General features: G+C 41.8%; 1 protein-coding gene across 4 annotated transcripts in view; it reads right to left on the bottom strand.

The window, feature by feature from the left end:
- cacna1eb (calcium channel, voltage-dependent, R type, alpha 1E subunit b) overlaps nucleotides 1-21,964 on the bottom strand; it is an 82,571-nt gene that overhangs the window by 51,894 nt on the left and 8,713 nt on the right. For all 4 annotated transcript variants that reach the window (XM_085377771.1, XM_085377772.1, XM_085377773.1 and 1 more), the window contains exons 3-4: nucleotides 18,982-19,087; nucleotides 17,279-17,418 (exon numbers count right to left, since the gene is read on the bottom strand). In XM_085377771.1, the coding sequence (XP_085233897.1) occupies nucleotides 17,279-17,418; nucleotides 18,982-19,087 (246 nt within the window). The remainder of the gene's footprint in view (nucleotides 1-17,278; nucleotides 17,419-18,981; nucleotides 19,088-21,964) is intronic.

Below are 21,964 nucleotides of genomic sequence, written 5' to 3'. Positions count from 1 at the left end.
TGAACTGTTCAGGCGAAGTGTGAAGTTTCTGGGAAAGCTGGTAACAGGTGAAGGCTACACAATGGACCCGGCAGAGTTGGCCCCGGTAATGGCGTTAAAGGAAAAGACACCTGCAACCGTCGGAGAGGTACGTCAAATGCTTGGTTTCCTCTCTTATTACAGGCCTTTCATCCCCAACTTCTCCCGTGTAGCCCATCCACTCTACAGCCTGCTCAGCCCTCCATCTTCTGAGAACTCTGGTCCAGTCTCAGCCGACAAGTGCAAAAAGGAAGTGAAGAAAAGTAAAGGCCACTTACCATCACGGGCGCCCGTTCAGTGGACGACCTCCCACCAGGAGACATTGAACCAGCTTGTAGATGCACTTACAAGACCCCCCATTCTTGGGTACCCCGACTTCACAGAGCCTTTTGTGTTACATTGTGATGCATCACAGGTTGGGCTAGGTGCTGTTTTGTATCAGCGGCAGCAAGGCAAGATGAGAGTCGTAGCATATGGCTCCCGCACCCTGAGTCCAGCAGAGAAAAAGTACCACCTGCACTCTGGCAAATTAGAGTTTTTGGCTATGAAGTGGGCGATTTGTGAACGTTTCCGGGATTATCTGTACCATGCCCCATCGTTCGTGGTGTACACTGATAATAACCCACTAACATATGTGCTCACTACTGCGAAGCTTAACGCCACAGGTCACAGATGGGTCGCGGAGCTGGCCAGCTACAACTTCACCATCCGCTACCGTCCAGGCAAGACCAACGCAGATGCTGATGGGCTGTCGCGAATGCCGCTGGACATTGACAGCTACATGAAGAGCTGTACAGCTGAAGTTGGACAGGAAGCCATAAGCGCATCAATGGAGTCTGTAACGGTGGAGGAGAGAGACCCTTGCCAAGGCGTTGGAGTTATCCAGGTGAGTGCTCTGAAATTAATCAAAGATTCTGACACTACCCAGTCTTTTACACCAGACCAGATACGCAGAGCCCAGGAAGCAGATGAAGTTCTGGCAAGAGTGCTCTGGTATAAGTCGCTGGGTAGAAGACCAAGTAGAACTGAGGTGAAGTCAGAGCATCCTGCAGTAGCTGCACTACTCAAGCAGTGGTTGAAGCTTCACGTCGACCAGAATGGTGTCCTGCGTCGCCAAACATCACGCCGAGAGCAGCTACTGGTCCCTAAAGCCTATCGTCCCCTGGTTTTTAAAGAACTCCACCAAGACATGGGCCATTTAGGGGTGGAGAGAACGCTCGACCTGATTCGAGACAGGTTCTACTGGCCGCAAATGGCGAAAGAGGTTGAACACTTTGTTACAGAAGAATGTGAGTGTCTTAAGAAGAAGAAACCGAGTAAGCAGACCCGTGCACCTTTGTCCTCGATCCAGTCCACTTACCCATTCCAGCTGGTGTCCATAGACTTCCTTCACCTGGAAAAGTGTAAGCAGGGCTACGAGTATATACTTGTTATCATGGATCACTTCACGAGGTTTGCCCAAGCCTATGCAACGAAGAACAAAGCAGCTAAAACAGTCGCTGACAAGCTCTTCAATGACTTTGCACTCAAGTTTGGCTTCCCGACCAGACTACACCACGACATGGGCAAGGAGTTTGAAAACAAACTCATGGCAAGACTGAAAGAACTCTCTGGTATCCAGGGCTCCCACACGACACCCTACCACCCACAGGGTAATGGACAGGTGGAGAGATTCAACCGCACCCTGCTGTCCATGTTGCGGACCCTGGAGGACAAGGAGAAGGATGATTGGAAAGAGTCGCTAGCTAAAGTCGTCCACGCGTACAACTGTACGAAGAATGAGGCAACAGGCTACGCCCCATATTACCTCATCTTCGGACGTTCCCCACGCCTGCCCATCGACTTGCTCTTCAACCTAAAAAGGGATGAAGCTCATGTGGACTATGATGACTATGTTAGCTGCTGGAAAAAGAGAATGCAGGAGGCGTACACAGTGGCTTCTCAAACTGCTACCAAGGAAGCTGCTCGAGGCAAAGCGTACTACGACAAGAAAGTTAAAGGGAGAGATCTTCAGCCTGGGGATAGAGTGCTCCTCCGAAATCTCACTCCTCGTGGTGGTCCCGCGAAGATCCAGTCCTTTTGGGAAAACCAAGTCTACAAAGTGAAGGAGAGGAAAGCAGATGACAGTCCAGTGTATGTCATCAGCCCTGAAAATGGCCAAGGCAGAGATAAAGTGGTGCACAGAAATCTCCTACTGCCCTGTGACTTCCTACCAAGTGAGAAGCCATCAACACAGACTGTTCAGCCCCAAAAAGACTCTCCGACTGTGACAAGGAAGAAGTTCAGACCTCCGCGTAGACAGCAGCAGCCAGGGAATGGCGACACATCGGATGATGACGACAGTGGCACCTTCCAGTGGTACCTCAGGCCGGTTCCAGGGAGACGACAGAGGCAGACTCCGCTTAACCCTTTGGCAGAGTCCTTCCAGCCTCATCTGAGTCTCCACTGTCAAGAAGAGGATTTGCCACTACAGAGCGAAGAGGATTTGCCACTACAGAGCGAAGAGGATTTGCCACTACAAACTGAAGAGACTGGGCCTGGGCAGATCCAAGGCCCTGACTCTGACAATGACAGGCCATTGAGTGGTGATGCTATGACTGACATTCTAGCTGCAACTGGTGGTGAGACTGACTCTGTGAGGCAGCGGCCTCAAAGACAAAGACAGCAACCAACGGTACTGAGCTATGACACTTTAGGTCAGCCAACTTTGGTTCAGAGGAACTGTACAGTGACTATGGCTCAGGTTATTGACTGTAATGGCTTCTGGAGACCATGGGCTGTGGGAGTGTGTTAAAACTATGGTTGAATAGATGATGCACACAGAAATGTCAGGTGACATTTAATTTTGTGGGGGAGAGTGTGGCACTATGTTAAAGACAGAGACATGAAAATAGTAGCCCCCCATTTTATTTGATGCTCAGAGACATTTTCTTTTAGTAAGGCCACTGCAATGTAAGTTTTACTGTTGTATAAGTTCCGCCAGCAGAGGGCGCTCGGTCCTGTACGCATCGGTAGCTGACGCTACAGTAGAAGAAGTAGTGTCAGTGATGAAGAGGCAGCGTACGGCCTGCGCGCCAAAGATAACTGATTGCCTTATTTCTCTGTTTTTACAGGTAAGCTGGGTGGTGGATAATATAAACAGATGTTATAAAAGTGACAGACAGCAGTGGCGATTAATGATAAATGTCTTGTTTGTGGCGAATGTTAAGCTAAAGAGCTAATTTCCAAGTTGGTCCAGTTGTTAGCCTGTGCCGATCAAAGTGTTAGACTGTACCGAAACTCTGTGAGCTCGGTGCAGGTGTATTTTTGGGTTAAAGCCACAAGATATATATTTTGCACAATAAGAGAAAGTGTGAATTGCTTTATGTTTAGTTCATGAAGAGTGAATGCTATAGAAATATGTTAAGAAAAACGTTTGTTTGAAAGAGATCTAGTTTGTTAAATGCAGTTAAGAAGACAGGTTGATGAATGGATTAAAACAGTGGCAAAAACAAGATAGAGCTGTGGTGAGTTCGCTATGTTGTTCATGTGCATAGTAAAATGTATTTGTGTAATTTAACCAGTTTACAAAGGTGGTGCATGTGAATGTGAAACTGTATAAGTTACTTGTATAAAGTAATGTCAGCTACAGTAGAAGAAGTAGTGTCAGTGATGAAGAGGCAGCGTACGGCCTGCGCGCCAAAGATAACTGATTGCCTTATTTCTCTGTTTTTACAGTTTTCTGTAAAAATAAATATGTTGCACGGGAGATGAGTTGGCCCATCATTTCAACAGTGTAACACTTACATCAAAAGAAACAGATCTTTCAGATAGGATGTATCTACAATAAAACCTCCCCCAGCACAGAGTGGCTGGAGAGGTGGTCAGGATCAAAGAGATGGCTTTGATCCTACTGCTTAAACTAAGACTATACAAATTTAAGAAACACAATGGCAACATTCAACAATTAGACTTAACAGCATGGTTGGTACCAGACAAGCTGGTCTGACTGTTTAAGAAACTGATCATCTGCAGGGATTTTCCCACATGGCCGTCTCTGGGATTTACAGACAATGATGAGACAAAGAAAAATCCAGTGAGCAGCAGTTCTCTAGGCAAATGTCTTGTTGTTGCTAGACATCAGAGGAGAATGGCCAGACTGCTTTTAGCTGATAGCGACACAACAATGACCCAAATAATCACTTATGACAACCAAGGTAAGCAGAAGACCATCTCTGAATGCAGCAGAAGACCACACTGAGTGCCACTCTTGCCACCTAAGAACAGAAAACTGAGGCTGCAGTTTATACCAGCTCACCAACATTGGGCAGCAGAAGATCAGAAATACACTGCCTGGTCTGCAGAGTCTTGATTTCTGCTGTGCCATTCGTATGGTGGGGTCAGGGCTATCCTGCTTTGAATCAAAGGTTGCTGATGGTGTAATGGTGTGGAGGATAATTTCTTGGCACACTTTGGGCCCCTTAGAACTAACTGAGCATCGTTCAACCACCACAGCTGACCTGTGTATTGTTGCTGACCACTTCCATTCCTTTATGACCACAGGGTACCCATCCTCTAATGGTCACATGTCATGTCACAAAGCTCAGATAATCTTAGACTGGCTTCTTCAACATGCCAGTTAGTTCACTGTACTCAAATAACCCCCACAGTAGCCAGATCTCAATCCAACAGATAACATTTGGGTTGTGGTGGAACAGGAGATTCATATTATAGAGGTGCGGCCAACAAATCTGCAGCAGCTGTGAATACTGAGGAATATCCAAGGAATGTTTTCACCGCCTTGATGAATCTGTGGCACGAAGTTGTACTGAAGGAGGTCCATCCCAGTACTAGAAGGATGTACCTAATGAAATGTCTTGAGGGTGCATACAATTGTTTTTTTATCTTTGGATCAACTCAAAATTCTTTTTTAAAAAAAACCAAAAAAACTACATCTTTGCAACTCTGTCAGGAGCCGGTCGTGTCCGGTTCCTGACAAAGATAAAGGAGACATAGCAAAGATCAACCCCAACTCTAACTTTTACAATAAAAAAAACAGGCTTTAAATCACCTTTTAGTATTCTTCTTTTTAATAAATAATGATAATTTCTTAAAGTTTCCTTTTTTTTTTTTTGAGTGTCCTTGGTAGGGCTGCACGATTAATCGTTAGAAAATCGCGATCTCGATTCATACTTATGTGCGATCTCATTTCCAAATGACAACGATTTAAAAGAAAAAAAAAAAAAGACGACGATTGTACCGCATTTTGATCCGGGACGTACTCTGCATGAAAACAAGCGCTCACTCTTCCTGCTCAACAAATGACAAGGGCGGAGCCTTATACCACGTGATACAGAAGCTGTGCCGTGTGATGCTAAAATTAGCAGGGAAAAAACAACGGAGAGCACGTCAGGGATGACGAGAAAGTGACAGGAGAAAATCCGTCCCGGTCAACCACCCAAACATCAATAACAGGAACCTTATACAGCGCTTCCCTATACACGTCGAACTCCCGCAGGCACAAAGAAATTACGGAGGCTATCACTTATCACCTGACCAAAGATATGGCTCCCATCAACACTGTGCAAAACGAGGGATTTAGGAAAATGATCAACACCCTAGACAAACGCTACACAGTGCCGTCCCGCAACTATTTTTCTATTGTTGCACTACCTGCTCTATACACGCAGCGTCGAGCAACGGTGGAGACGGAATTTCAAGCAGTACAACATGTTGCAGCAACAACAAAACGTGAGACATTTGTTGTTTTTATGTTTATTTATTGTTTTTATGTTCAGTCTCAACTGTTACGAAGTTGATGTGCAGTTAATAAGTGCAATAAATATTTATACTGGAAAAGAAAATCGTGAGAGAATCGTGATCTCAATTCTAAGCCAAAAAATCGTGATTCTCATTTTATGCAAAATCGTGCAGCCCTAGTCCTTGGTTGAATTGTTTCAAACATCAATAATTTGCCCTGTTTATACAGCAGAAAATTCCCATCTGAATTAATGAAATGGAAAAATATCATCAATGTAGCAAAGCTATCAGTGATGTAATAAGATAATAAAAGAGGTGGAATAGCTGCACACATGCACTCTAAAGACCTGACTCTGTGACAGTATAAAAAGCGGGCTTGTGTTCACACCGAGAGGCTAATCTCTTCCTCAGAGGCTCTTTAAGTGAAGCACCGTTGCACAGTATTGTACCACACTGGCTCTGGAGAGGCTGAATTCATTACATGCACAGAATGCAGCCTCTCCCACACACCTCCACCTACACGAAGAACACCACCAAAAACTACAGTAATCAGCAGCATCACGTTGCTTACCAGTTCGGCACAGCTCCGCAGATGGCAATGTGCAGCTGAATCAACATTAACATAATGCATCAGCAAATTAATGGCTTTGAATTAAATCTGGGGAAACATAAACTATGTGTCTAATGGCAGCGTTAATACTCTTCTGCTGAAATGGGATGATTACATAAAGTGTACTCATAATTAGTCATAGAATAAATGGTTGAGTATATGTTTTCCCAATGAAAACCCACCTGGGACCGTAAGCTATTGTTTATTTGATTCAATTATCAGTGAAATTAGAGGCTGAGACCACTGCAGCAGCTCTTTTACACCGCGTGATGCTGTCAGGGATCTTGGACGCTCATAATTCCTGAATTATTTCTTGGAGCCAATGACAGCAAGCGCCCGATTTGAAATTTACCCCAAAGTTTCGAAGGTAGACTTCACCAAACCTTTAACACAGACACACACACAACCGACATTACCAAGCAAGCAAATCGGCACCAGATCTCCAGGACTAGACTGTCATTGGTACGTCTACTACTTGTAAGTTTACCCCCTAATCCCTCAGCTACTGTTCGATACTGTACTTGAAAAGCTACCATCAGATTTGGTCAGAAGGATAACAGACGATAAGTCTCCTTTTCCTCGTCACCAGCCCAGAGTGAGATTTGACAAAACGTCACCAAATGTTAACAATCATGTTTCTGCCTAATCAAATCTGTGCTTTAGAGAGTGGATATCACCCTTATAACAGTGAGTGAATAAACCGAAGCTGCTCGAAAAAACCTCTCAAACACAACTCTAGAGAACAACAAATGCCCCATCTAGTCATTGTAGCACCAGGAGGCCCCTTCAGTGAATGAGCCACGATTTGAAACTTTTGCAAAAATGCACCGATTGCCTTTTTTAAACATTAAGATAGTAAAAACAGTATACTCTCTGTCAGCTCTAAGATTTTAGATAATATGATGTAATAAAACTATCCCTGAATAATGTAAATAGAACCTGAGGTGAAGAACAACATGTGAACAACATAGTGTGTGAAAAGTACCCCCCCATGATTCAGTAGTTTGTAGAACCACATTCTGCTTGAAGTGTGACTTTATAGGTCTCCCACATGGCTGTGGAGGCATTTTGCTTCAGCTCATTGAGGTTTGTAGCTATTTGTTCATGTGCAGCTCTGTTAAAGTTGCACCACTGCGTTTCACTCAGATTGAGGTCTGGGCTGGCTCCTTCAGCTGTTCTGTTGTAGATTTGCTGCTGTGTTTGGGATCATTGTCCTGTTGTGTGATCTTATTTGGTCAAGCTTTAGCCGTCAGACACATCTGACTTTAGAATACTTTGTATACAGAAGAGTTCATGGTCGACTCAGTGAAGATGCCCAGACCCTGTGACTGCAAAACAACCCCAAATCATCATCACTCCCCACCGTGCCTCGCAGTTGCTATGAGGTGTTTGTGATGATGTGCTATGTTTGGTTTTCATAAATATGATGAAGTACATTATGGTCACACATCTCTATTTTACCAGGACAGTACTGCTGTATCATTATGAAATGTTCTTCAAAACCTCATTAATTTGATGTTAGATGTGTGAATTTTATTCCAGTACTTCTCGTAATGTCACTTTGCAATGAGCATCCTTTGGTGTAAATTTCTAGAAACAGCTCACACCAGCCTAACCCATTTTAACCCTTACCTCCAGATTATTATTTCACCTTTGTGGCCCTTTCCTGTAAATCAAATAATAAATAAATCAAATAATAGCAAATGGGTTTTTGAGCTTCTTATAAAATCTAAATCTTTTAGCTCCACGCATCACTGCGCTCACTGTGCTTGATGAGAGTTGAGCAGCGATAGTGTGCAGAAAATGGTTGATGGGGGAGAGACGCTAAATGTATGTATGACTTGTCTCACTCCCGTGTGTCTGTCTCTGTGCCAGATGGCATAATGAATCACTCCCAACTCCCACCCAGCTGTATTATTCATCCTGTCTAAAGAGCAACAATTTTAGCAAAGTGTCACACTCGCAGAGGTATGAGTGCAGGCACAGCTGGGATCAATATCATTATGACTGACGAGGGAGTTGTCAGAACTAATCTACCAACAGGAGGGCAACAGGTTCACTGGCAACAATTTGTACCTGTGACCTCAGAAATAGAGTAATAAGCACACACATGCACACACACACGCCTAACTCATCTGAGAGTCATTTCACTGCTAATCAAAGCATCGCGTCCACCTGTGCCAATCTGTTTGCTGCAGGATATAATTGACCATTTTAGGAATCCCAGTGATTTAAATTGGATTGTGGGTAAGTTATTCTAGCTGTTGTCCTTTTTTTGCTACACACTCTTTGCTCAGATTAGGGATTTTAATTGAGCTCAGTGTCCCAGCAGATTTGCTTCTAGCAATGCATTAATATGAAATGAAATGAATGCCGCCAGCGCTGGCCCAGTGGCCTCGATTATATTCCCAGTGGGCCTCTATGACACATGTGTGTTTTCTTTTAAGTCTGACTTACTTGTGCTGTGGCACCAGAGCCAGAGCGTCGGAGTGTGTGCGAGTGAGGGGGGCGGCATATGTACCATCAGAAAATGTGTCAGATAGGTGGCAGGAAACCAGGTCGTCCGTTACCAATTCCAGCCACAACTGGATTTGGTAACACAGAAGATCTGTTAGCTGCACAAAGTACACTGACAACTTTGAACACACTGTAAGTGACATGATTTGAAAGCTTAACATCAATCAGGAAGTTCTCAAAAACTACCCAAAATGCCACATTCTTAAAAGTAACTCGACATGTCCAATCAGTGATTGCACAGGTGAGATCATACAGAAACTCTTAACCAGACATCACTCCTCAGTCTGTTGTTGTTGCTCTTTAACAGTGTCGGGGGAGGAATGCAGATCCTCTTTAAAACTCAGCTAAATTTGCTAAACGCATCACAAGGAAACGTCTCGTTCTGCACAAGAACCCCTGTGACTGGTTTCTGATTATTTTATTGCACGTGCTGGTCGAGGTTGAGCTGGCATTTTCCAACCCAGCAGTCGGTGGCATCACACAATACGGCTTCACGGTTATAAGCCCATTAATGGGAGAACAACAAGCAGAAAAAAACCCCCAAAACAACAAAGTTCTGTGAATTGCAGTCTAGTGGAGTAGAAGAATGAGTGCTAATAAATAGCATAAAATGAAAGTGAAATACAACTATCTTCAAAATTGTACAGTACTTAAGTAAATGAGAACTCCACGGACTCAGCATTGTGCTTCTATAATTTAGTCTGACTCACTTTACCCACAATGCTGCTGAGAGCCCGCAGTTCAGCCGGAGATTCTGGTGTGTTGTGCCAACCGTGCCTAACGTCAGTCAAAAGTCTGGCAACATCGCTTCTTGTCATTCCACTCCCTCTGATTTTATTTTATTTTTCAAACATTCAACAGGTTATGCAGCTCATTCTGGAGAGACAAGTTTTTCCCACGTATACGTTAGTTCTCTCTAAGGGGGAAACCAGAGACCATGCAACACCAGGGACTTGTAGCGATGACTAGCAATAAAATTGCTCGTCCTCAACTTTGAACTGACACCATTTAACCAGTAGATACAGAGGATATTTCTGGTTAACACATAATGAGAAGGGAAAGACACAAGAAGTTTACCTACACAATCACAGCCAGGACTGTTTGCTACTGTCCATCTGACAGATACAAAGCAACAGGCGAAACACTAATCCCTGCAAACTACACTTTAGAACACTATGAAATAAATCCTTTAACCCCGACAATATCCTTTGTATGGTCACATTCATGCAGTGCTCAGACCTGGTATGAAACAACAGTACAGTGAAGCTCAGTGAATTACAAAAACTGGCAAAAACCTTCCCTACATACATGTAATGTCACTTTTTGTTTTGAAATCATCTATTACACATAATATATATAATTTGTAATGATTTCAGTGTCATAGAAATAATTCCAATGAGCATTATAGATACTGATAATCCTGGTACCCCAGGCAGTTTCTATAGTAGGTTTCATCCAGATTGATTAATTATGGTAAATGGCCTGTATTTGTATAGCGCTTTTCTAGTCCCTAAGGACCCCAAAGCGCTTTACACAACCAGTCATCCACCCATTCACACACACAATCACACACTCTGGTGTGTTATAGTTATATAATTATCACTGTATAAAATAAAAGTAGGTTCTGGAAATACTTTTTACATATTTCATACTTTACAGTAAAAGGGGACTCTATCAGCTCCATATTTTTATTCTTGGATTCTATTAAAGTTGCTTTGTGCGATTGACTGGGTGATGGGTAGTCCCTGTGTTCATCCACTGTCAGAAAACTGTCTGTTTAAACCAACTTTCTTCTGAGTGGTTGCCCCACACAAACAGAAGGTTTGAACAGCAGGTTGGGGTTCACAGTCAAAACTGTGTACATGAGATGACCATATTAGAAATATCTCCTCTCAGTGACATCATACAGAGCCAAGATTAGAAAAAAAAACTTACTGAACAAGATATTTAAAGCACTCTGAAGTCATAGGGATTTCTTAACTACAATACTTGAAACTTTGGCCATGTTTATATGAACATCCACGGCTTTAACAGTATATCTTTGACAGAAAATAAGGAAAAGTACAACAGGTTAAAGATGAATCACCAATTGTTTTTCAGAGCTCTCTGTGTTTAAGACACATCTTTTCAGATTTAAACAATAATTCTGTGATATTAGGTACAGAACAGGCTGACTATAGTTGGGTTTGGTAGTGATAACCTCTCTGAACAGTACACAAACTCCACTGGAGCTTCAAGTGATAACCTACAAAATAAAATAAAATGCAGCTGTGGTCACCCTTTTCTGCTGCAACGATAACTGGTAAATACTGAAGAGACGTGTGAAGAGACAACAGAGACGTGAATTGTGCTGCTGGTATGGTTTCTGTAGCTGTTTGAAGGTTCTGAATTTGTGAAACCTGCTTGGCAGCTACATAATTACATCCTTTTTAGACTTCGTCCAAGCATGTTTAGCTCAGTGCTATAAGTTAGTGCTTTAAGGTTTAAGTTCTAGACTATCCTGCATGCCTGTGATGTCCTATAACAGATAATCCCTGGTTCTGCCATACTCCACTAACAGAAAAATATGTTTTTAGCTCCTGAGTCAGATAGCGCTTTGTTTCTTTTAGCCAGACAGTCTCTTAATGAAAAAGTTAAAGCATACAGGGAGTGCAGAATTATTAGGCAAGTTGTATTTTTGAGGAATAATGTTATTATTGAACAACAACCATGTTCTCAATGAACCCAAAAAACTCATTAATATCAAAGCTGAATGTTTTTGGAAGTAGTTTTTAGTTTGTTTTTAGTTTTAGCTATTTTAGGGGGATATCTGTGTGTGCAGGTGACTATTACTGTGCATAATTATTAGGCAACTTAACAAAAAACAAATATATACCCATTTCAATTATTTATTTTTACCAGTGAAACCAATATAACATCTCCACATTCACAAATATACATTTCTGACATTCAAAAACAAAACAAAAACAAATCAGCGACCAATATAGCCACCTTTCTTTGCAAGGACACTCAAAAGCCTGCCATCCATGGATTCTGTCAGTGTTTTGATCTGTTCACCATCAACATTGCGTGCAGCAGCAACCACAGCCTCCCAGACACTGTTCAGAGAGGTGTACTGTTTTCCCTCCTTGTAAATCTCACATTTGATGATGGACCACAGGTTCTCAATGGGGTTCAGATCAGGTGAACAAGGTGGCCATGTCATTAGTTTTTCTTCTTTTATACCCTTTCTTGCCAGCCACACTGTGGAGTACTTGGACGCGTGTGATGGAGCATTGTCCTGCATGAAAATCATGTTTTTCTTGAAGGATGCAGACGTCTTCCTGTACCACTGCTTGAAGAAGGCCCTCTCTGCCCTTTACCAATCCAGCCACGGGCCCATCCATCTGGCCCATCAAGACTCACACTCATCAGTCCATAAAACCTTAGAAAAACCAGTCTTGAGATATTTCTTGGCCCAGTCTTGACGTTTCAGCTTGTGTGTCTTGTTCAGTGGTGGTCGTCTTTCAGCCTTTCTTACCTTGGCCATGTCTCTGAGTATTGCACACCTTGTGCTTTTGGGCACTCCAGTGATGTTGCAGCTCTGAAATATGGCCAAACTGGTGGCAAGTGGCATCTTGGCAGCTGCACGCTTGACTTTTCTCAGTTCATGGGCAGTTATTTTGCACCTTGGTTTTTCCACACGCTTCTTGCGACCCTGTTGACTATTTTGAATGAAACGCTTGATTGTTCGATGATCACGCTTCAGAAGCTTTGCAATTTTGAGACTGCTGCATTCCTCTGCAAGATATCTCACTATTTTTGACGTTTCTGAGCCTGTCAAGTCCTTCTTTTGACCCATTTTGCCAAAGGAAAGGACGTTGCCTAATAATTATGCACACCTGATATAGGGTGTTGATGTCATTAGACCACACCCCTTCTCATTACAGAGATGCACATCACCTAATATGCTTAATTGGTAGTAGGCTTTCGAGCCTATACAGCTTGGAGTAAGACAACATGCATGAAGAGGATGATGTGGACAAAATACTCATTTGCCCAATAATTCTGCACTCCCTGTATAATTTGTTGCAAACTCTTACAGATGCCTAACGAGAGAATTTGAAAGCAATCAGTACCGCTCAGGATGAATTATTTAAACCGATTGAACGCTTTGACCTTGCAAATTCTGTGAAACTCAGTCAGCAACACAGCTGTTGAGCATTTATGCCGGCCTTAACTGGTCTGTAAACGTGATGCTGATGTCCCTTTTATGTAAGAGGCAGAGAGAGAGAAATAAGAAACACAGAGGAAAAAAAATATGTGGGTGTCAGATTGAAATGAGATGTCAACATGCCAACAGCAATCTTCCCTGAATGTAAAATAATGTACACTTAACCATAAACAGCATACCAGCAATAACAATGGGCAACTCCCGCATGATTAATTCACTAAAGCCAGTTTTATAGGGAACAAATTAAGACTCTTGGTGTTTTTCTACAGTCTGTCTTCTTTTTATCTTCCTTTTTCTACCGCTTGTTTTCTGTCTCCTTTCTTCTCCATCCATCCACTCCTTCTCTGCTTTTGCATAACATCTCCGGCGCTACATTCACATTTAATTCACAGAGGTCCTGGGGGCGAACCAAAGCAGGTTTTAGACACAACTGCCAATCCACTTATCCACCCACCTATTCCTGACTGCAGAGCCTGACTGTGCAGTGGAAACACACACTTTTCTTTGTGTTATGTTTTCCTGCGGATCTATGGAGTATAAAGATGTACGTGCTTAGGAAAAACAAATATATCAACAACAATCGAAGACCAGCCCAGCGGTCGACCATTCCTTACTGTATGTCACCCAGGCTTGCAGCACGGTGGGATTTAAAGCCTTTCAGCTTAAGGTATTAATAAATGTTGACATAAACAGAAACAACTACATGAAAGCGCCAACATAACTCGACAATAGGTGTCTGAAATCAATCTTCTGCTTCAGTAGCCAGCGCCTGTAAGTAAAAATTTACTCTGTCACTAAAAGCTGTGATTTGTGATTAAAACCTAGTCAAACGCACACATAGAAACACACACAGAAAAAATTAGAAAATTTCCCAACCTGGTAGCGCCAAGCAAAATTTAAAAATGTAAAGTTATAGGTGGAAGAAGGGGATGGGGTGGCTAGATGCTATAAATACTATATTAGCATTGGTAAGCATTTAGCTAGTGAACTAGCTAAACTAACCATCATCAGGCACATAACCACAACTTCCATCCATCCATTCGCTTCCGCTTATCCTTTTCAGGGTCGCGGGGGGCGCTGGAGCCTATCCCAGTTGTCATAGGGCGAGAGGCGGGGTACATCCTGGACAGGTCGCCAGTCTGTCGCAGGGCTAACACACAGGGACAGACAACCATTCGCACTCACTTTCATTCACACATTCACACCTAGTGACAATTTGGATTATTCAATTAACCTATCCCCACAAGCTGCATGTCTTTGGACGGTGGGAGGAAGCCGGAGTACCCGGAGGGAACCCACGCAAACACGGGGAGAACATGCAAACTCCACACAGAAAGACCCCGGCCTGATGGTGGAATTGAACTCAGGACCTTCTTGCTGTGCGGCAACAGTGCTAACCACCGTGCCACCGCGCTGCCCCATAACCACAACTTCTGATCTTAAATCACTGTCAGTTAGCTAAACACAATACATGTTAATTGCAAACATGGCATTAGAGTACTTACTAAGGCATCGACTCCTGCACATTAAACCTAATTCCCGCTACAAGTCAGAGCTTTTGCTGCTCAGCGCTATTGCTAATGGCAAGGTAATATAATACCTTCTAAAGCTAGTGGAACAGGTAGTTAGCATGTACAGTATGTACAGTTAGGACTGTTAGACAATGTGAACGATAACAAAAGAATATTTTAGTCTCTGTTTAGATAACTCCTAGCTTAGCCTAGTAAGGAAAAGGGCTTTAGCTGGTGTAAATAACACATTTGTCAATATGCAATTGTAGATTGAAATGGCATTTATATTGTGGTTTTTATTCTTAACAGGTGTCCACACAGGCAGTGGCGACCATAGACGATTCAGTTGCATTAAGCGACTTCAATCAACGATGGCTAAAGTAACAGCTGGCGATGTGGAAAGAGCAGCTCCCAAAGTTAGATTTTAAAGGTAAGCAAAAGAACCAATTAATTAATGATTAGTTTACAGTACAGTGGTAGTGTCCATTCGGAGAGGTATTTATTGTTCAACTACTAGTTCTCCAAAATCATAACTGCAAATTGTTCGACATGGAAGATGCTATGCGACAGTCAGAAGCTGATCTGCTGACAAGTGGTCCAGAGCAGGAAGGGAAAAACAAAGTACATACAGTGGCTGCACTTTTCATTTCTTTGAACACCTGGTATCCATTTAGCTCTTTGTTTGTTGTAACTTCTCCGCAGCTGCCTGATGTATCAACAATAACACAAGGAAAAGTAGCACACAGACAGATTGTACCACATATTTTTGACTTTGACCCCTGACAAAAGACGCTCACTGTGGTTAGACAGGCAAGTCCGAAGCTGCCCACAGGCTGCTAACGGACTAACAACATGCTACCCCCAGTGAACTATAATTTTTCCCACTGGATGTACCTGTGTGCCAATTTTTGTTGCTCACCTCCTGATCAAGTAGGAGGAGTTGGTTTATTATAGTAAGATTATAATCCTGATATCGAGAGGTCCTGAAATGTCCATATGTAACTAGGTGCTGGAGAAACACTCAAACTAGATCAATGAAATCACTTACTGGCAACTTCATTAATGTTATTATTTACATGAGTCCTTCATGGCAGACTTGAAAAATGATTGGTAAGTATCCAGACAGACAAACAGGAGAAGAAAAAAGACTGCAGGAAGCTTGAAAATGGAGTATGAATCCAAAGACTAAAGGGAAGTCCACCCCAAAAAAGATCTCCATAAAATGTTCTTATGCTGTGTTTTAATCGATCGAGCCGGTGTGCTGTAAACTTTGTGGTTTTATTTTCAATAGACTGATCAAATCAAGAAGTCTAAAGTAGTCATATCAGGCACCCCTGTTTCCAGATGTTAAAGCCATGTTACTTTATCTATTTTATAATGTTATGCGACTTACTCTTAATAGCACCAAATCACAACAACAGTCACCTCAAGGTGCTTTCTATTGTCAGACCCAACAATAATACAGAGAAAAACTCAACAATCAGACGACCTCCTACGAGCAAGCACTTGGCGACAGTGGGAAGGAAAAACTCCCTTTTAACAGGCAGATCTTAACTCACACTGACTTTCACTTCTTCAACTTCGATCGCATAAAACTTTCCAGTTAATCTTAAAAGAAATAGCAAAGAAATAGCCAAAAATCTCTGTTTTTTTCGTAGAAAGTAAAAGATAGAAGCCTTGTATATAAAAAAACTACCTTATCGTTAACCCCAAGTGGAATTAAATCAGGACAGGTGCAAACTAAACACGACAGTGCTGAAACAACTCCATCTGCAGTCTTTACGCCAATCAGCTGCAAGATTCAAAGCACTAACAGGTGAATAACACCGATCATTCAGCTATGAAGTGAAGGTTTTTTGGGGACGTCATCACAACCTTGCACATATTACCAAAACTGCACCAAGACAGCTCTTACAGCTCTCAGCACCTCCAAGCAGGACAGTGTTCCCCAGCATGGAAAACCTACTCAAGAAACCTGTTCTGACTCTATGAACATGACGAGGAGGATGACTTTGATCGCGCCTGTTTGGGATGCACCCAAATTATGTGTTGCCAGTGTGCTAGTGCCAGACACCAGCGGACACCCATAAGAGTCCAGTGTCTATGCCTCACAGATGGAAGTAGTTTTTTTTAGGGACGAGCCATATTAAGGTGGTCTTATTGTTACAGTTCATATACTGAATGTGAGTTTAATGTCATATTATGGGTTAAATGTTTTCAATTTCACGCTCCAATCGCAGCTGTACCATCAAAAATAATTCATTTGCTACCCCATGATTGGTCTCTTCTCAACAGCTGCAGCAGAAGAGTCTTGTGCGTGATGTAGTATTTTAAGCCAAGATGACAGAAAGAAAAACTAAAATACTGAAATCTGGTTACATTAACTACATAAACCTACGGGATTGTTAAATTCTGTTTTAACCATTTTCAAAAGAAGATGGGAACACAGGCAGAAACTTCGGCTGCTTCTCAAATTCCCTGCTTTGCTCAGATCTGATTGGCTCCCAGTCAGAGAGTTTATGGCGATGTTCAGAAGTGATATTTCTTCCTCCTCCAAAAACAGATTTCTCCAGTATGTTTGGCAAGTAATAACTTGACAATGTTTGAGACAAAGACTTCTCACTTTGTTGAAAATTCAGGTCGTCAAGGAGACCAACTGATGTTACTCACCCACTGAGCACGACTATGAAGTCCATGACGTTCCAGCCATTCCTTAGATAGGAGCCTTTATGGAAAACAAAACCAAGTGCCACCAGCTTGATCCCTGCCTCGAAGCAGAATATCCCAATAAAGTATGGCTCAGTCTTCTCCTACGGGAATGACATGCATATATAGGTCAGCAGGGTCTTCAGAAAAGTCATTTTACACTTTCAAATAGACAAATATACAGACTGCACTTGCTTAGACAGACAGAAGAATGAACAATAAGATATTTAACAATGCTTTTTTTGTACCTCGTGCCTTAGAGTGAATGGAAACAATTGAAATTAAACTTCCTTGACTTAAGAAGAACGTGGGAGAGGGGAGTGAAGTGGGGGAAGTGTGTTTGGTGAAACCTTAATTACCATTTCCAAAAACTGTTTTCTTCCTCCGCCTCCTGCTCCTAAAGTAATAATCTCAGTGAGGAAGGTGTGGATGAAGTGGAAAAGCTCTACGGCTCACACTGCACAGTAAAACATCACCCACTTCTCAGAGATCCAATTATGTCTAAAGAATTTGATGTAAATGTCTAACATATTCTAATTCACTCAGTTATGTCACTTTAGCCACCCTGTAACTCCTCACTGCCTCCTTATTAAAATCTAATAATCTCAACTGGCAAATGGTTAATCTGCTTGCAGCTAATTGTGTGCTCTTAACTCAAAGGGATGTTCTTTTCATTGATATTATAAATCTTTACATCATTATTGAAACCTAAACATATTCTCATGGTGACAATCACTCAGCTTTGTTTCTTGTCACAGACTGTATATAAAAGATGGACACCTGAAAAGTAAAGTCAGTGTGGAAGTTCCTTATACTGGTATTTATTGCTACTGACCAGCAGGGGGCAGTAACTCTGGTTGCTAAAAAGAAATCTACAAGTGATTGGCCTTACATCTCATTTAATTTACTACATCACTTTTTTTTAACCTATATTATTAGATGTAGTGAACTCCATCGCTGTATTCATCCTTGCAAAATGTGGTCACCTGGTTAACTTGTAAGCTAAACTGGTGCTCCAGTTATTAACTTTTCTTACCTGGCAATGGTAGTACAGCCACCATGTCCATGTTGATGACACAGTCATGCTAGCTGTTACTTCCATTTCAATAACATATCACTACATGGGCTCTGGGACTTCCAGATTATACAGAAACATGTTGGAAAAGCTTGAAAAGATGAGACTTTATGGAAGAAAAATTGCAGTTTTTTTGTTTCAGATTTCAACTTCTTCTACTCCTATACCAGAGCCCATGTGGAGGTTTTGGCAATATAGTGACCCTTGTTATTCAGGAGATCACTGCAGCGCCCTTAGCACCAGTCTACACAGTATAATCACAGCTAGCTGGCTACACAATCCATGTGGCAGTCCTAAACAAGGCCAACATAATTTAGAGCTTTAGAACATGGCTAACTTGTAATTTTGTTTTTTTCAGAGCTGCCCGTGTTTTTATGATGTATGGTGTCAAAACACCCAAACGGCAACAGCCAGAAATGTTCAGCTTAAGGCATAAAATGGGATTTTACAAGCTAGTGGGTGAGAGCATGATGGCTGTGTACATCTTTTATATACATTTTGTACATTTGTGTGTGTGTGTGTGTGTGTGTGTGTGTGTGTGTGTGTGTGTGTGTGTGTGTGTGTGTGTCGTGACAGCAGATTTTGTCCTCACCAGTCTCTTTGCCATGGGGGTCTTATCCTCTCCGGGGAGGTGCTGCTCCAAGGCCAGGACAACACAGTTAGCGGTGATGGTGGCCAGGATCATGTACTCAAATGGTGTAAAGGCCGCTAAGTTAAGGAAAGTTTTTTTCTGCACAGTGCAAGGACAAAGACGCCACATAAAAACAGATAAAGCTGATGACACAAGACAAGTTAAGTTCTCCTGGAGTTTACAGCTTGAATACACTGACGGCAATCACAGTTTTTCACACACGCAGCAATTATTGGAAACATCGTAGCGAATGTTTTAAAGGTTCAGTGGTTCAGTGGAAGGTAAAATAAATAAAATAAAAAAATCTAGACGGATGTATGAGGATGATTAAATGACAGATGAATAATGGCATGGTTCATATTCTCTGGTATTGGAAGCAATCTGTTAGAGAGATTGCGGTAACCATGGCAACCTGCTTTTAAAAGTGCTTTTCATGAAGAGAAGGCGATCAGGTTAGGGAGGGAATGAGAGCACTGTGAAGTCACCTTGGCCTGAGTGGTCTACTGCACAAACTACAGGCAGAAGTTCCCGCGGATCCTTTCACTGCCAACAACAGCCGACGCCGCAGCGGACGACACAGCACGCGTTACACATTGTCTTTGTATGACAAACACGCGTGTTCAAACATCATCTGCTAGCACCTAAAGAAAGGTTGCTCCTCAGACTGCTCAGTTTTAGGCTAATTCAATTCATTGTGAGGTTTTAATGAGCGAGCTTTTCCAAATGAAGCCAGAAGCAATCCAACATTCATCTGCAATCAACAGAAAATGACTCAACATCAAGTTTGATAATCGCTTAATCATTTAGGACATTCTTCAAGAAAGTAGGTCACTCATGCTTCCTGCTTTTCTAAAGTTTGAATTTTCTGTTTTATTTGACTGCAAAGCAGTTTTGGACCGATGCGGACCCCTGTGAGGTTATCACGTTGAACTTCAGAGAGCAATCATTTTCTAAATGATCATTAACGTCAGCTCTGATAAGAGGTGATATGTATCTAATATGAAAATAATGTTACATTTAAGTCACTCTCATCCATTATGAATTTCACCTTTATACTTAGAGGATAAATGTACAAATAAATGATAATGGAAGGTACTGAAGGCTTAAATCCCGTGTTTGAAGGTGTTTTCAAACTGAACTTATTTAAAAGAAGTTAGCAGATCAACAGCAAAATAGAAATTATTTACACGTACAAGCAGTGATGATTTGCTGTTTTTCTTTGTCTCTTGTGACATTAAATACTTTCTTTTTGAAGTCTTAGTTAGACAAAAAAAGAGTTATGAAATTTGTCATGAGATTTTTTTTAGAGTCAGACTAGACAAAAGTTGGCACATAATATGGTCGGTGTCATATTGTCCTATTTAATTCAATTTATATAGTGCCAAATCACAGCAACATTGGCCTCAGTGTGCTTTTTTATTGTAAGGTAAAGACCGTATAATAATACAACCTATGAGAGATACTTTGCTGCACATGTTGCAGCAAACATGCTTTGTAATAGATACTGTTTCAAAAATCCAGTATCAGTCAGCTTGATTTGTTATCCATAGAACTGATAAGTTAAAAATAAATAAGAAAAATCACAGATGTACCAACTGTAAAAACAGTGTGTAGTTGGCTCTAAAATATTAATATTAAACCATTTTTTCCTTCAAATCAGTGATTTTAAACTTAGTGGTTTAAATGCAGAATATTAACATAACTTAAACTAACACAACTTGACCTGAGCGGATCATTGCCAGTTTTCTTGCGAGTGAAACATCTGTCTGCACCTGTATACATGCATGGGCCCAAGGGTTGCACAATATGGACATGAGCAGTGGCATACGCTGCGTGTGACTGTATGCACCCCAACACTTGTGACTTTCAGTCTCTCAGAGTTCCCATGAGGTCGGAGCTCCTCATTATTAATTTTCCTGCCATGAGTGAAATGGGGTCACTGACTCACAAGGGAGCGCTGAGATGAGGACCTCTGGGACCCACACTGACTCACATTGACAAGTCCGCATTGTTGCCATTGAAAGTGGATGAAAATAGCTAAAGTGGGAAATACTTAATGGGCCCACTCTGTTGCTAACTGTTAACTGTTACCTGTTAAGTATTAGTTATTATGCAAGTTTTAGCCCAGTTACATGAATCACGCTCACTGCTTATAGCCAGAACATCACTCTGTCCAAGAAGCAGCTCTTCTGCATGTGTTGTATCAAATCAAATCCATGTCCAGGGAACTTAGAACAAGACTAACCCAATTCAAATTACTACACCGAATTTACCGCTGAGCACATAGATTATACAGGGATGTCAGACTAGGGTGGGCACATATGATTTGGAGTTGTCCTAAAACCCCAAATTTTTGGACTGAGGTCGGTTATTCCCTTTTCGCCAAGATTATTCGCCAAGATGATCATTCTGGGTAATCCATCACCCCTCATACAGGCTACTGAATAAAATGGAGAGATTTCACCTGAAGTGGGATCCATACCTTTTCAAAAATAAAATGATCAAATTAAAACTTAGAGTTAGATGGACACTGGGATCCTATCCTTAAGTCCCACATAGATAAACCACCACCGCCACCCTTTTTTTTCTCCCTTTCTCTCTTCTTTAGTTTGGTTCACATCTCCCCACTGCTCTACTGTCGTGCTGATGCTATTTCTGCCTCATGTGGTTTGTATTTACACTGGACTGGTGGTGTTTTTCCAATAAAAATTCAATAAAATATTAATTAATAATAAATCAAAATAAATCAAATCAACCATATAATAATAATAATAATAATGGTAAATAAATGGTAAATGGCCTGCATTTGTATAGCGCTTTTCTAGTCCCTAAGGACCCCAAAGCGCTTCACACTACATTCAGTCATTCACCCATTCACACACACAATGATACGTAAAACTGAGCAACAACCAAATCAGTGTAGCACTCAAAGTAACAGTTATTC

Source organism: Diplotaxodon limnothrissa, linkage group LG18, assembly GCF_057381915.1.
Source record: "Diplotaxodon limnothrissa isolate DT_005_m linkage group LG18, D_limnothrissa_male_GT1.1, whole genome shotgun sequence".
In the NCBI taxonomy this organism is placed as follows: domain Eukaryota; kingdom Metazoa; phylum Chordata; class Actinopteri; order Cichliformes; family Cichlidae; genus Diplotaxodon; species Diplotaxodon limnothrissa.
The sequence above is the reverse complement of the archived record's forward strand: the minus strand, read 5'-3'. Positions and strand labels throughout refer to the sequence as shown.